We start from the raw sequence: 14934 nt of genomic DNA on the forward strand, positions 1-14934 counted from the left end.
CAATGAGCAGGTTGGTTTGTAACCCCTTCCCAAGTGGCGTAGTGGTAAAGAATTGCCTGCCAATGCAAGAGATGTGGGTTCGATCTCTGGGTCGAAGATCCCCTGGAGTAGGAACTGGCAACCAACAGTATTCTTGCCTGGAAAATTCCATGGACAGAGGAGCCTGGCGGGCTACAGTGTGTGGGGTTGCAAGGAGTCGGATGCAACTGAATATGATAAATGCAAACTGTAACCCCTGCTCCACTGTAAGCGCGATGAGGGCCTGGGCTGAACCCCAGGGCCTGGCAGAGTCTGCTATGAAGAAGACCCACAGAAAGGACTTGCTGCCTACGATCCTGGCCCCTTGGCAACAACCAATGAGCCCTGCTCCCTAGCTCTAGAATAGAGGACCGGAGAGGGGCGGGCCCGCTAGGTAACTTGTGGAGAAGCGGCACTGGAGGCCTAGTCAGAGGCTGAGCTCACACCAGCACTGTGTCCCAGGGGTGGGGTCATGCCCAGGCAGGTGAAGAAAGTCCCCTGTGGGAATGTGGGTCACAAGCCTGATGCAGGCCTACACCGGGCCAGCGCCCTTCACAGAGGGTGGGTGGGGCGGATTCTCAGGGAGGAACGACACCCACTGAGTCACCCACTTCGAAGCCTGCCATCCGGGTGCTCCCCCCGCTCCCCAGCTCAGGGAGTGCTGAGCTAGCGTCATGAGCTCACCGCCCTGGGGACCGTGTATAGTCACCAAGGCTCAGCTCACCTGGGTCCTCTCGCAGAGCCGCTCCCTTACAACACCCTCCCAGAGGCGGCGCACCCTGGGTCCCTGTCTGAGCTGCTGGGCCTCCAGAGAGCAGTGAGAGGGGAGGAGACAGTCTCTGGCTTCCCAACAACCACGGCAGTCGTGGGTCAGGAGCTTAGCTTCCAATCCCAGCTCTGCCCTCTCCACCTCACTGGCATGAACTCCTTGGTTCCCAGATTCTGGTCAGTCCAAACCCCAGGACCTTCAGCAGAGCTGGCCCTGGGCCACATGTCTAGAATGTCATGCTCCAGACTCTGGACCCTGGACCTGCTGAGGACCAAACCAAGGGCTGGGAGGAGGGTCAGGGCGTCTCTATGTCCACTTTAGAGCTGGGGGAGGAATCCACCCATCCCGGGCCGAAGCCGTGATACCACTGGTCACATTCAGGGCCCCTCCCTGCAGCCCCTCCTCAGTCAGAGCAAATCTGAGGGAACCAGACTTCCTGCCCAGACGCCCCCGCCCCCCACAAGCGACTCCTGGTCTCCAGGGCTCCATCCCTCTCAGGACTGCCCTCGGCCCCCTCTGCTGCCGCCCACTTACCCACACAGTTGTCGCAGACACTGCAGTGCGAGGTCCGGGGCGGCCGGAACATCTTACAGGTGAAGCAGTACTTCAGCTTCACCACCTGCCCGTTGATCGTCACCTCCCGCGTCCGAGGGGGCGGCCGGTACGTGGAACTGCCTGTGTTGTCTGAGAAGGGAGGAGAGCCAGATGGGGCATGGCCAAGCCCTGACTGGGGGAGGGGGGAGCCAGTGCCGCCCGGCCAGGACGAGAGAAGCTTCAGGGACGCTGCTTTGGGGGGACAAACATTAGGGCAAGATGGCTGCCGAGGGCATCGAAAGCTGTGACCACCCAGCGAGACTTGCTGTCAAGCACTGTGGAGAAGCTTCACAGGCCACTTCAGGAAGGGTTTTCAGGGAGGGAGACCTGGGAAGGCTTAGTGAGCTTTATCTGCATCTAAACATCTTAGTGAGCTTTATTTGCATCCTTATAGTCTGACCCACCAGGGACTGTAAAGACTCCACCTGCAATGCAGGAGACCGGGTTCGATCCCTGGGTCAGGAAGATGCCCTGGAGAAGGGAATGGCAACCCGCTCCAGTATTCTTGCCTGGAGAATCCCACGGACAGAGGAGCCTGGCAGGCTACAGTCCATGGGGTCGCAAAGAGTCGGACACGACTGAGCAGCTAACACTTTCACTTTCTTTCACACAAGCCCAGATCTAAGTTCTGGTTTCCAGGAGGGACAGAGGACACAGTGAGAGCAGCGCTGAGGAAGCAATCAGATGCAGAATGTGTGGCGTCTGCAAGCCACTGCCCTGTGGCGCGAACGTCAGTGCCACACTGTGTTTCAACTCTGCTTCACAGTCAGTGTCGCTTACAAAAGGAGAAGGGAGATGCTTCTAAATTTAAAAAGGTTTAAGAGGTAGAAACCAGTGCAATGCTTGATCCTAGAATGGAGCCTGTTTTCAAAAACAAAACAAAACAGGGGCATCCCTCGGTGCTCAGCGGTAAAGAATCCGCCTGCCAGTGCAGGAGACACAAGCCCCGACCCCGGGAGATCCCACACGCCTCGCAGCAACAAAGCCCGTGAGCCACGACTACTGAGCCTGTGCTGTAGAGCCTGGGAGCCACACCACTGAAGCCCGTGGGCCCGAGAGCCTGTGCTCAGCAGCAGGAGGAGCCGCGGCAATGAGACGCAGCCCAGCCAGGGTAGCCCCTGCTCCCTGAGGCTCGAGAAAAGCCTGCGCAGTGATGCAGACCCAGCGCAGCCAAAAAATACATCCATGAAAGTATCGAAAACAAGCCCGCACAGCAACGAAAGGCATGTGGGGGGCAAGGGGGAACAAATGCCTATAGATTGAAAATCTGGGAACCGTTAGTTTTCCTAGATGGGATAATGGAATTGTCATTATGGACTAGGGTATCCTTAAACATTGGAGATACATGTTGAAGCATTTATGGGGTAAGTGTATATTTCACTATGTGTATAATTAACCGTGAAACGGTTTAACATGACATATATGTTTGTGTGACACATATGACACACTAGTATTTAATCTAGATGCTGAATTTATACAAATTTGTTATACTAATTCTTCCCACTTTTCGGAAAGTTTGAAATTTTTCATAATAAAAATTTTAAGAGAAAAAGAAATGTGGAGATACATGATATTCATGGACTGGCAGATTCAGTATTAGAAAACAATTTATTCTCTCCAAATTAATTTTTAGATTCAACATAATCCCAGTTGGGGTTTTTGTGTGTATGTGTGGAAATCAACAAACTCATTCTAAAATTCATATAGAAATCAAAGGGCCAGGAATAGCCAAGGCACTCTTGAAGAACAAAGCCAGGTCTTATACAGCAAGACATTAACACTTATGATAAAGCTTTAGTACTTAAGACAGCTGGGTTTGGGTAAAAGGGTAGAAAGGCTGACCAGTGAAACAGAACAGACTGCAGAAACAGGCCTAACATGTATATGATCATGTGATTCAGGACAAAGGCAACATCACAGGGCCAAAGAGGAAGATGGTCTCTTCCTGATGAAACCATGCTGGATCCACTGGATACACAAATGGGGGGAAAATGTGACTGTTAGAAGGGCTTCCCAGGAGGTGTAGTAGTAAAGAATCTGCCTGCAATGTGGGAGACGCAGGTTGGATCCCTGGATCAGGAAGATCTCCTGAAGAAGGGAATGGCTACCCACTCCGGTATTCTTGCCTGGAAGATTCTGCAGGCAGAGGAGCCTAACAGGCTACAAGTCCACGGGGTCACAAAGAGCTGGACATGACTGAGCACGCACATTACTGTAACCCTGCCTCCCACTTAATACAAACTCAATTCCAGATGGACTACGGTGCTCAATACAAAACATTTTGGATTAAAAAAAAGAAAAAGAAAAACAGAACAGCTTCATGACTCTGGAGTAGACAAAGACTTCTTAAATAAGACATAAAGGAACTGATCATAAAAGAACAATTCAATAAACAGCATTTCACCACAATTAAGAACTTCTGTCCATCTAAAGAAATTATTGAGAATGAAAATGTGACCTTCAGAGTAGTAGAAGATATGTGCAGTATGTTTATCTGACAAAGGACAAAGGATGTGTATCCAGAGTCTATAAAGAAGCCCTATGAGTCAGTAAGAAAAAAATCAGACAGCTGAATCTGAACGCGTACGGAAGATTCAAACAGGCATTTCATAAAAGAAGCTGTTCAAATGGCTAATAGACACATGAAAAAGTGCTCATACTCATTAGTCATCAGAGAAATGCAAATTAAAACCACAATATACTACCAGTACATATGCACCAGAATGGCGAACATGAAAAAAAAAAATATCTCAAGTGTTGGCAAAAACATACAGCAACTCAAAATCTCATCTGACCACTTTAGACAACAGTTCTGCACTAACGACTAAAGCTCAGCATGTGCAGCCCAGCAGTCCCACTCAGAGGTGTTTTCCCAGCAGAAATGCACATGAGTTGATGTGCACCAAAGCCAAGTGCAAGACTGTTCTTAGCAACAATTCTCAAAATAGCCAAAATCTGGAACGACCCATCAATAGTGGAATAGAGAAAAAAACTGTAGTATATTCATACAACGGCATTCTATACAGCAGTGAGAATGCATGATCCTTAATTATACACAACAATATGAATGAATCTCACAAATGCGTGTGCACAAAATGTTCACAAACAGGTAAAAGTAATCTATGGTGTTAAAAGCCAGGATCATGGCGGGGGGAAGGGTGACAGAGATTGGAAAGGGGAACAAGGGGGGGCTCCACCACTGTTTCTTGGTCTGGGGGTCCTAATTACATGTGTGTGTTCCAATTGTGAACCCTCAACAAACAGAACACATATGAGTTGTACACTTTTGGAAAGCCCGTTATACTTCAGTAAAAGCCTAAGAAAAAGGAAAAAGAAAACAGAAAGTAACTTGTCCAAAGTCACATGGTGGGTCTGCTGGCAGAACAGGGTGCTGAACCTAGATCAAAACCCACAGAGCTACCCAGGGAGCCTCCTGGTGCCCCAGGCCAGGAGGACCAGTGTTCCCCAGAGCAGCGGCTCCTCCCCAGCTGGAATTCTGCGTCCCAGGGGCGCCTGGGAACCCAGCCCTTGGCTATGCTTCCAGCCATCACTTCCACGGGATTGACTCCCTGATAATATCTCTACTTTGGCCACTTGCTCCCAGTGACTACTTACTGAGTGCCTACCATGTGCCAGGCACTATTCTAGGCGCTTGGCATGTATCAATGAACCAGATTCGTGTCTCACATTCTTAGCTACCAAAGAGACTTTTGCTAGGCTGTCTCTCCACCATCTCAACTGTGGTGTGTTTAAAGTGGAACTAAGCATCTCTTCCTTAGTAATGGCAGTATGGCCAAGGCAGGGGGTTTGAGGCAAACAGACATACTCTGAAACTCAGTTTTGCCACAGGCTGTGTGTGAGGCTGCAGTCAAATGAATTTTTCTCAGTTTTCTCATCTGTAAAATGGGAATAACAGGGAGGATGAGACGTGAATTCTAGCTGCACCTCTTACTAGCTGGGTTTCTTCTGATGATGCCATTTGCGAGATGTGTGACAAGGCGGATCATTTAACCTCTCTGCCTCTGTTTCCTTGCTCACTGAAAGGGAGTAAGGGTACTTACCCCATAGGGCTATTGTGAGGATTAAATGAGTTAATGCACGTGAAAAGCACAAAGCAAATGCTTAAGAAGTGTACACTGGGGGACATCCTTGGTGGTCCAGTGGTTAGGAATCCACCCTGCAATGCAAGGGACACAGGTGCATCCCTGGTCGGGGAACTAGATCCCAAACGCCGCAGAGCAACGGAGCCTGCGCGCCACAACTGCTGAGCCTGCACGCCACCGACTAGAGAGTCCGTGCACCACAGTGAAAGATCTCACATGATAGAACAAAGGTCCCACATACTGCAACTAAGACCCCATCCAGCCAAATAAAAATGAATTAAAAAAAAAATGTGTGCACTGTTATTATCAGCTCATAGAACTACGGAGAGAAAGAAGGGAATGAGAACAGGTCACTGAGTGCTATTGTGTGCTAAGCGCTTTGCATAGATTCTCCTCTTCAGCCTCTCAGGAGGGGAAGTTATCATCTTAATCTCCAGGCTGCCATTTAGAAGCCTTTCCCTGGTGAGGCTAGCGAATTGCCTAAGGCCACACTGTGACAGAATCACGATGTGAATCCAAGTTCCCGAAGCTTGGGCTTGAGGTCTTTTTGTAAATTTGCAATTGCCACAATGAGTGTTATTCTTCCCTGCCCGGTTCCTTCTGTCTCCTGATGGCACAATCCAAGGGCCGAAAGGCACCTTGAAGAGCATGTAACGTGGCCCCCAGCAGACACCCGCCGCTGCTGCTCCCACTCCTTCAGCTTACAGATGAGAAAAGAGGCCCAGAGAGGTTACGGGATTCGTCGGAGGTCCCACAGCCAGTGAGTGACTGAGCCAGGGGAACCCAGTCTGGAGTTCCCCGGGCAGACCCTTCCTTCTCCTTCATCCGGGCCTGGCCAGTCACTAGGTCTGGTCAAGTTCTTTCTTCATCACCCATCCCTCTCCACTCCCACCCCCCATCCCAGCCCAGGCCCGTATTACCAAGCAGCACCCAGGAAAAGCTCCTGCTTCCAATCCCGTTGCCTTTTAACCTGCCCTGCACACATCATCACATTCCCCTAAATAACCCCTTTCAAGTCACGTCCCAGCTCAGAAACCGTTCACTGGCTTCCCCTAAAAAAAACAGGATAAAGGTAAACTTCTCATCCTGATATCAGGGCCCTCCACAGTTGGGTGCAATCTCCGATTCTAGCTTTGCTCCCGCCACTCTGCCCTGGCTTCCTGCCCTCCATGCCCCAGCTGGGCAGCCCTTCTCTCTGCTCGCCAGGACTCACCGGGCCTCAGCAGCAGCCTCTCTGACCACAAGAGCCTCACACATAGCACAGAACATGCTCTTGACTCCATGCTGAGTTGTGACAGGACTGCTGTGTGTGTACGCTGTCTCCCCAGCTGGACACCACGTCGCTTGAGAGCAGAGACAGTGGGACCAACAGGCACCTGGAGCCTAGGACCTGTGAGGCAGCAGGCAAGGCGGAGAGACACAGGCGGGCCTGGAGCTTACACCCTGACCCTCCCACGTAGGAGCTGGTACCCTCTGGGAAGCTGCTTAATCTCTGTGAACCTGCACCTGTCAAAGCAGACAAATGACGACAACCACCTTGAAGAGCGGAAAGGATCAGAAAGAGTACAGGTCAAGGAACTGGCGCTCAGTGAGTCCGTATGTGTGAGCTCAGACCTCTGCGACTCCATGGACTGCAGCCCCCCAGGCTCCTCTGTCCATGGGATTTCCCAGGCAAGAATATTGGAGTGGGTTGCCATTTCCTACTCCAGGGGATCTTCCTGACCCAGGGATCGAACCTGCGTCTGCTGCATTAGCAGGCAGATTCTTTACCACTGCACCACCTGGGAAGCCCTGGTGAGTACTTACAACTAGCTGTTACCATGACGGGCAGCAAGAACGTTCCACCTACCACACAACTGCACTCATTTCACATGCTAGCAAGGTCATGAACAAAATCCTCCAAGCTAGGCTTCAACAGTATGTGAACTGAGAACTTCCAGATGTACAAGCCAGATTTAGAAAAGGCAGAGGAACCAGAGATCAAATTGCCAACATCCGTTGGATCACAGAAGAAGCAAGAGAATTTCAGAAAAATACCTACTTCTGCTTCATTGACTACACTAAAGCTTTTGACTGTGTGGATGACAGTCAAACAAACTGGAAAATTCTTAAAGAGATGGGAATACCAGACCACCTTACCTACCTCCTGAGAAATCTGTGTGCAGGTCGAGAAGTAACAGTCAGACATGGAACAACAGACTGGTTCAAAATTGGGAATGGATTGCGTCAAGGCTGTATATTATCACCCTGTTTATTTAACCTATATGCAGAGTACATCATGTGAAATGCTGGGTTGGATGAAGCACAAGCTGGAATCAAGATTGCCAGTAGAAATATCAATTATCTCATATATGCAGATGACACTACCCTCATGGCAGAAAGCAAGGAGGAACTGAAGAGCCTCTTGATGAAAGTGAAAGAGGAGAATGAAAAAGCTGGTTTAAAACTCAACATTCAAAAAACGAAGATCATGGCATTCGGTCCCATCACTTCATGGCAAATAGATGGGGAAACAATGGAAACAGTGACAGACTATTTTCTTGGGCTCCAAAATCACTGCGGACAGTGACTGTGGCCACGAAATTAAAAGACACTTGGTCCTTAGAAGAAAAGCTATGACAAACCTAGACAGTGTATTAAAAAGCAGAGATATTACTTTGCCAACAAAGGTCCATACAGTCAGCCAAAGCTATGGTTTTTCCAGTGGTCATCTATGGATGTGAGAGCTGGACCATAAGGAAAGCTGAGTGCCGAAGAACTGATGCTTTTAAACTGTGGTGTTGGAGAAGACTCCTGAGAGTCCGTGGACTGCAAGGAGATCCAACCAGTCAATCCTAAAGGAAATCAACTCTTGAATACTGGAAGGACTGATGCTGAAGCTGAAGCTCCAAAACTTTGGCCACCTGATGCGAAGAGCTGACTTATTTGGAAAAGACCCTGATGCTGGGAAAGACTGAAGGCAAAAGAAGAAGAGGGCAGGCAGAGGATGAGATGGTTGGATGGCATCACTGACTCAATGGACATGAGTTTGAACAAACTCCGGGAGATGATGAAGGACAGGGAAGCCTGGTGTGCTGCAGTCCATGGGATCACAAAGAGTCAGACACGACTGAGCAACTGAACAATAATAACAAGCAAGGCATAGGACCTGGAGTCTGAAATGTTGGGTTTGAACCTTGGTTTTGCTAGTCACTTGCTACTTTAGGAAGTGCCTTCACCTCTCTGAGCCTCAGTTTCCTCATCCATAAAATGGAGACAAGACTGTCTCACTCTCACAGAGCCACGGTGAGGGCTGAGTGAGAGGCTGGGAGGGCAGCCCTGAGCACAGCACTGGGTTCACAGGAGCCTCAGCCCTGACAAACAGCTCAGGCTGTGACTCGTAGGGTACAGAACTCCCCAGCTCCTCCCAAAGCCGTTGGTGCTGCTGCAAACTCAACCATAATCCTGTTCCTCAGGCCCTAGGTCCCAGTACCTGCCCCTCCCCACTGGTGTCTCCCAGACTTGGATACTGGCTTTGGAGCCAGACAGGCGTGTGGATACGAATCTTGGCCCAGACGCTTACTAGCTGTGTGATATGTGTCAAGTCGCTTAACCTCTCTGTGCCCTCATCTGCTGCAAAAGAAAATGGGCCATAATCGAATCCACCTCCTAGCGCTGTTAAGGAGATCAGGCAAGAATTCATCAAGTGGGTTTAGCAAAGTGTCAAGCAGCTGGCAAGAGCCTAATAAATACTAGCCATTACTATTACTGGTGTTGTTTCTATGGAACAGTATATTCCAAACAACTGATTTATGAAGACACTTGACAACACAACCCAGCTGTGAGTGAAGAACAGCCACAGATCCTCTTCAGGGACCAAGAAAAAAGTTACTGGACCCCTCACTGGATTCCCAGAGGCCCTCCCAGGGCAGATGGGTGCCCACACCTCTCCCCAGGGCAGGAAGAGAACTCCTGCCTGTATGCTCTGGCCTCCAGCAGCCAGGCCTCCTCCTCCCTAGAACTCTGAGAAAGAGGAAGTAAGGCTCTGTGTACCCAGTGTCTTCAGGCTGCTGGGAGCTGAAGGTGGAGAAGAGGAAAAAGGGCCACACTGGTACAAGGGTGCCACCCAGATGCTGAGTAAGGTCACCAACTGCAGGGTTCTAGACGGGGCAAAGGAGGCCTTGTGGGCATGCTGCTACACAGCTGAGTCCCATGTGGGGTAGGGGAAGACGAGCAACTGTTTGCTTTTTCTCAGGCCAGACAGTGCTGACCAATAACTGCCCCGGAGCTGGCCTCAGGATCTTCCTCAACCCCATTCCTCCTGCCACCCATCACCAGTGGTAACTTGTCAGTGCTCCGAGCCAAGGCCTCTAACCATGCCAACCACGAGGCTCAAGCCTCTTCACTTTCAGCAGAGGAAAACTACTTTCAAAGCGAGTGGACATTCCCTGTTTCACTTGTACCCAAACACCCTGGGCTGGGACGTGTGCCTGAGTTTTATCCACTTTATTCCAACAGTACAAGGTGGGGCTGAAATTAGAACCCTTGTCCCCCAGGGCATTCATTTGTTCCTTCTTCCAGACACAAGCATCTGTGATGTCAAGTTACTGTACAAGGCTAAGGAAATAAGGCTAAGTACACAGAGGTGAGTCAAATGTGGTTGCTTTGTTACTCAGTGCAGAAAACAGTCGTTACAGAAATGAATGAAGAAGCAGTAATGAGGGAGGCTGTCTCTGCCCTGCGGGAATCTAAGATCTCCTCCAGGGCTCTGTCTGGTGCAGGCTCTGCCCCAAGAAGAAAAAAGGCACCCCCGGGTGGGAAACTAAAGCCCCTCCCCGGAACGTGGTAATGAGTGGGAGGCTCCTTCTCGCTAAATGACTGGGAGAAGGAAATGGATCTTCTATACCTTTCTCTTGACCAGGGGGCCTGCTCTAGGTCTCTTCACCCCAACCTCAGCCCCACAGACACGCAGCCCCAGCTCTGTAGAGTGAGCCTGAATGGCTGGGGCTGAACCAAAACCCCGTGGCTGGCAGGGAGGCTCCTGGGGCTGGCCATGAGCTACTGAGGAGGTGTTAGGAGGGGAGACCTAGCACCTCTACTCGCCCTGCTGGGCCCCGATGCTGCCTTCCCATTGCCCCAGCTGCGGTGGAAACAGCTGTGGGTGCCCAGCTCCCAGGCTTGTTGTTAGCCAGGGCGGCCAGGCTGTGGGCACCGAGGTTGTTGCAATCTCCGCCTGAACATCTCTGTTCCTGCTAGAGGTTTATGGAGCTCCTGCCACAGGCAGGCTTCCTGGCAGGCCTGGGGATAAAGGAAGAGCTTGGCCTGTGGGGCAGAGTGAGCAGCAGTTGTGGATAATTACAGAGTCAGCGCAGGAGGCACTGAGTCAAGTACAGTGACTCTGGGACCAGTGTGACCTTATTGTGAAACCTGGCCTGGCCCCTCGTTAGCCTATGATTTGGAAGAAGTTGCTCAACCTCCCTGAGCCTCAGCCTCCTCGCTGGGTGATGGCAGTATTGACCCTGTCACATGATGATGCCAATGAGAGATGGAAAGATGAGACCCAGGGATGGCCAATCAACGCTGTTACCAGTGTCTGCACTCAACACCAGGAGAAGACGGACTGGAATACATGGGGCTGGGGGCAAGAGGCAGCATTCAAGAAAGCAATGAGAGGGACTTCCTTGGTGGTCCAGTGGCTGAAAATCCACCAGGCAATGCAGGGGATGTAGGTTCAATCCCTGGGTGGGGAACTAAGATCCCCCATGTTGCAACTATGAGCTCGTAAGCCTCAGTGAAAAGATCCCAATAGGGGCAACAGAGATTCTGCGTGCCGCAACCTAGACCTGGCGCAAATCCACAAATAAATTTAAAAATAAATACTGAAAAGAAAAGAGAGCAAGAAGGGATGAGGAAGCTGCACTGGATGGGAAACTGGGAAAGAGTGAGACCTCAGGCTCATGCAGTTGGGGGCAGAACACGGCAGCAGAGGGGACCCCGAGAGCCAAGGCAGGAGAGTGCAGTGTGGCTGGGGAGCGGGGAGTGGAAGGAGGTGAGGAGGGAAGGGTGGCCCCGAGCCCACCTTGATTCTGAAGGCCAGTGTGCCTCAGGGGGTGAGCTTTCAGGAAGGTGGGAGACGGGTGTCTCCCGGTCATGACAGTAAGCCGCACTGAATCGCATGATGAGAAAAGGCACTCCCAGTTTCAATTCTCTTTCACGCCTTGACTCCACCAGGGCAAGCTCACAGCCTCTCAGCTCACAGGCCTCAAAGTAACTGCTTTCCACAGGCAACTGTAACCACCAAGGATTCTGAAACACTGTTACACTTTTGTCCTTATGATAATCTTCTACTTGGAGCAAGTGGCTTCTGCTAACAGGGGTGATACACATTTTCCCATGGGAAAATACATTTAAAACAAGCTATTTACAGGAAAACTCTAAAGAAAGGAAGGTACCAAGGTGAGATGCTGAAAGGACAAAAACCACTCAGGTTGTACGTCAATGGCCGGTCTTCAGGAAATGGGGCTGAGAGCACTGGGGGCGCCCACGTTCTGAGCTGGGGGCGGGGGGCCGGGTCTAACGTGGGTCTTGGAGAGAAGACTATGACCAAAGGAAGAGCGGCCGGTGGAGCACTGACCAGCCGGGTAGACAATGAGCTGTCTTCCCCGGGGCAGCGGGCTTCAGAAGGACCCCCATGGGAGACATCCTGGAGACAGACAGGATGTGGTTTGTGACCTGCCGTGTGGCAGCGGAGAGAGAGATGGCTTGTTTCTGTCGTGTGAGCTGTAACCGTGACTAGGGGAGTGTCTGCCACCCAGATTCGGGTGTTTCCATGACCTCCCATCACACCAGGGGCTTTCAGGGGCAATGCTGCCGCCTCCTACACCTTCTCCAGGTGCCCAGAGCCTGCAGGTGGTCCAGATGCTGGTCTCACCAGCTGTCAACTCAGGGGCTCAGACCAGGGTGGCCCATCAGCCCCGTCGGCCTGAGCCTCTGGGGTTTCCCCAGACGTCTACCGCTAAAACAGGGACCGCCCTGGGCAAACTGTGAGGTGCTGGCCACCCCACCCCAGACGGTTCTTAGGGGGTGGGAGCCCTCGAACCAGATCCTGTGGGGCTGGAATTGCTGTCTATGGGGCCAAAGCGAGAGGGTCACACTGTCTGCATGGGTGCAGGCCCCCAGTGACCAGCTCATGTTTATATAAACAACATCACCTGCCTCAGAGTCAGCCCCCAACCTTCTCAAAAAGCTCAGGGACAGCGTGGGCCATGACCTGCTGGTCTCTCCACAGCTCTGGGTGCTGCTGTGGCCACCACCTTCTCCATGACCACCGCTATAGAGACAGCTAGTGGGAATTTGCTGTATGACTCAGGGAGCTCAAACTGGGCTCTGTAATAACCTAGAGAGGAGGGAGGGAGACTCCAGAGGGAGGGGACACAGGTTCACCGGTGGTTAATGCATGTTGATGTATGACAGAAATCAAACCCATGTTGCAAGGCAATCCTCAATCGACAAAAAGTAAATAAACATTTTGTAAAAAGGCTCAGTGACGTTAGTCCTTTATAAGAAAATATGTTTCACCTTGAGGAGAAGCCTCCAGCTCAAGTTCAGAATTCAAAGGCCCCAAAGATGCTACCTTCCAGGCTAGGTAACTGTTCTCAAAGGGATGTTTCCAACCCAGACACTCAGGGGTCCACAAGACTGTCTCCACCCCTGCTCCAAATTATCCGAAGCACTCATGTCCAGCTAACACTGCCTGCTCAGCATCCACACTGGCCCCTTTGTCCCACTGTCCTCTCCTCGGGCCCCACTGACACAGGGGGCTCCCCTCACACACCTTCCTGTTCTTGAAGCCCACTCACACTGCAGGGTTTGGCTCAGGGCACCTCTCCAGGAAGCCTCCCTGAAACCTCTCAGCAGAAGACACCCCTGGTTCCTTCTATCCTCTTCCAAAGCCCGATCTCACCTGTGGCGGCCAGATGGGGCTTCCCCCGGGGACTGAGCGAGCCTGGAGACCCCCAGAGGGAGGATTCACATCAGATTCACACCCTCACTCCCCACCCCCACCTCCGTGCCTCCTCTCCCGGCAGTCAGGAGTCAGCATACAGAACTGACACATGAATGGCCAAACCGATGACATCTATTGGGAGACATTCCAACCGTCTTTCCACCGGTCACTGAAGGAAGCAAGGAGGGCCTCACAGAGGCTGGTGCACTCAGCCCCCACGTGCAGACAAAGTGGACAACACACTCACCACCCAGGAAAGACTGCTGGGCTTGCCTGACGATTCTGTAACGACCCAGGGCCAAGCCGGAAGGACGAGGCGCTCTGGGAAGCTACTACAAAGGTACGGCCCCACGGGGTCACACAGGGTTCCCAGACACTTGAACTGAGCCCTAAGAAGACACAGCATGTGGCCGTGGAAGGCCAGGACGTGTCCCGGCCGCGATCCCAGAGGAGAAAAAACACAGGGTTTGGGAGCCAAGGCTCGGGGGCCGTGGGACCCCCTGCCTTAGTTTCCACAGCAGCACAGCCAGCCTCGTAGCTGTGAGGATCTACAGGAATAAAGGATGGGACTCGCTCAGCACAGTCAGGCTCTCCCCGAACCTGGGGATTATTCGGGTCAGTACGACCCAAACAGCTCACAGGGAGGCCGGAGGGTGCCAGGCAGCCAGGCCTCTGTGGCCCAGGCTGAGTGAGACATTAATCCGGCCTCATTAGCCCCAACCTGGAGGGAGGAGAAACAGGGCTGCCCGCGACCAGCTGCCGGGTCAGACCTGGGACAATGGAACGGCGGACACCAGGAGGCTGAGTGGTAAGCGGCCCAGAGGTGCAAGAAGGAAGGAAGGAAGCTGGATGCAGGCCAAGGAAAAAGGCAACCGAGGGTGTGGCTGAGGACAGGCCAGGGCAGTGGAAGGGGACAAAGAACAGATAGGCGTGGGCGAGCATGCCCCCTGAGCCGCTCCAGAGCTTCAGTGGACCGGCTTCCAGGACAGATGCCGCAGGGCTCTGCCCCTCTCGGGGTTGCCAGAGCTCTCCAGGGGCCGCTGGGCGTTTATTCAAAGTCTGTCTGAGAGTCACCCTGTTAGCGGAAGGAGCCAGCCACGGACCGGAAACCCCCGAGGTGTGCAACCATCCACATCACTGCTCGGCAGGAAGCAGCCAGGGTGGAGCAGGCTGAGATTAAGGCCCTGGCTGCAGCGGTGCCCGGCCACCTGGGGGGCAACCTGTGCAGCAGCTCCGGGAGGCCAAGGGCCACCTGGGTGCTGCTGGCACAGGTCCTCTGTGGCCATGCTGGCCTTCCTGCCATCCCTCAAACATACCAGTCTGCTCACCGCTCCCAGCTTTTGCTTTTACTGTGTCCAGGCCACACGTGACTGCTCATCTCAAGTGCCACCTCCTCCTGAGGGCCGCGCTGACCATCTCATCTAGACCAGCCCACTCCCCACCCCAGCGAGCTCTCCCCAGACAGC

General features: G+C 52.3%; 1 protein-coding gene across 7 annotated transcripts in view; it reads right to left on the reverse strand.

Annotated features, from left to right (window-relative positions):
- Positions 1 to 14934, reverse strand: part of ZDHHC18 (zinc finger DHHC-type palmitoyltransferase 18) — a 28499-nt gene that overhangs the window by 8002 nt on the left and 5563 nt on the right. For all 7 annotated transcript variants that reach the window (XM_042244496.1, XM_042244495.1, XM_042244500.2 and 4 more), the window contains exon 3: positions 1322 to 1471. In XM_042244496.1, the coding sequence (XP_042100430.1) occupies positions 1322 to 1471 (150 nt within the window). The remainder of the gene's footprint in view (positions 1 to 1321; positions 1472 to 14934) is intronic.

Source organism: Ovis aries, chromosome 2 (assembly GCF_016772045.2).
Source record: "Ovis aries strain OAR_USU_Benz2616 breed Rambouillet chromosome 2, ARS-UI_Ramb_v3.0, whole genome shotgun sequence".
Taxonomy (NCBI): domain Eukaryota; kingdom Metazoa; phylum Chordata; class Mammalia; order Artiodactyla; family Bovidae; genus Ovis; species Ovis aries.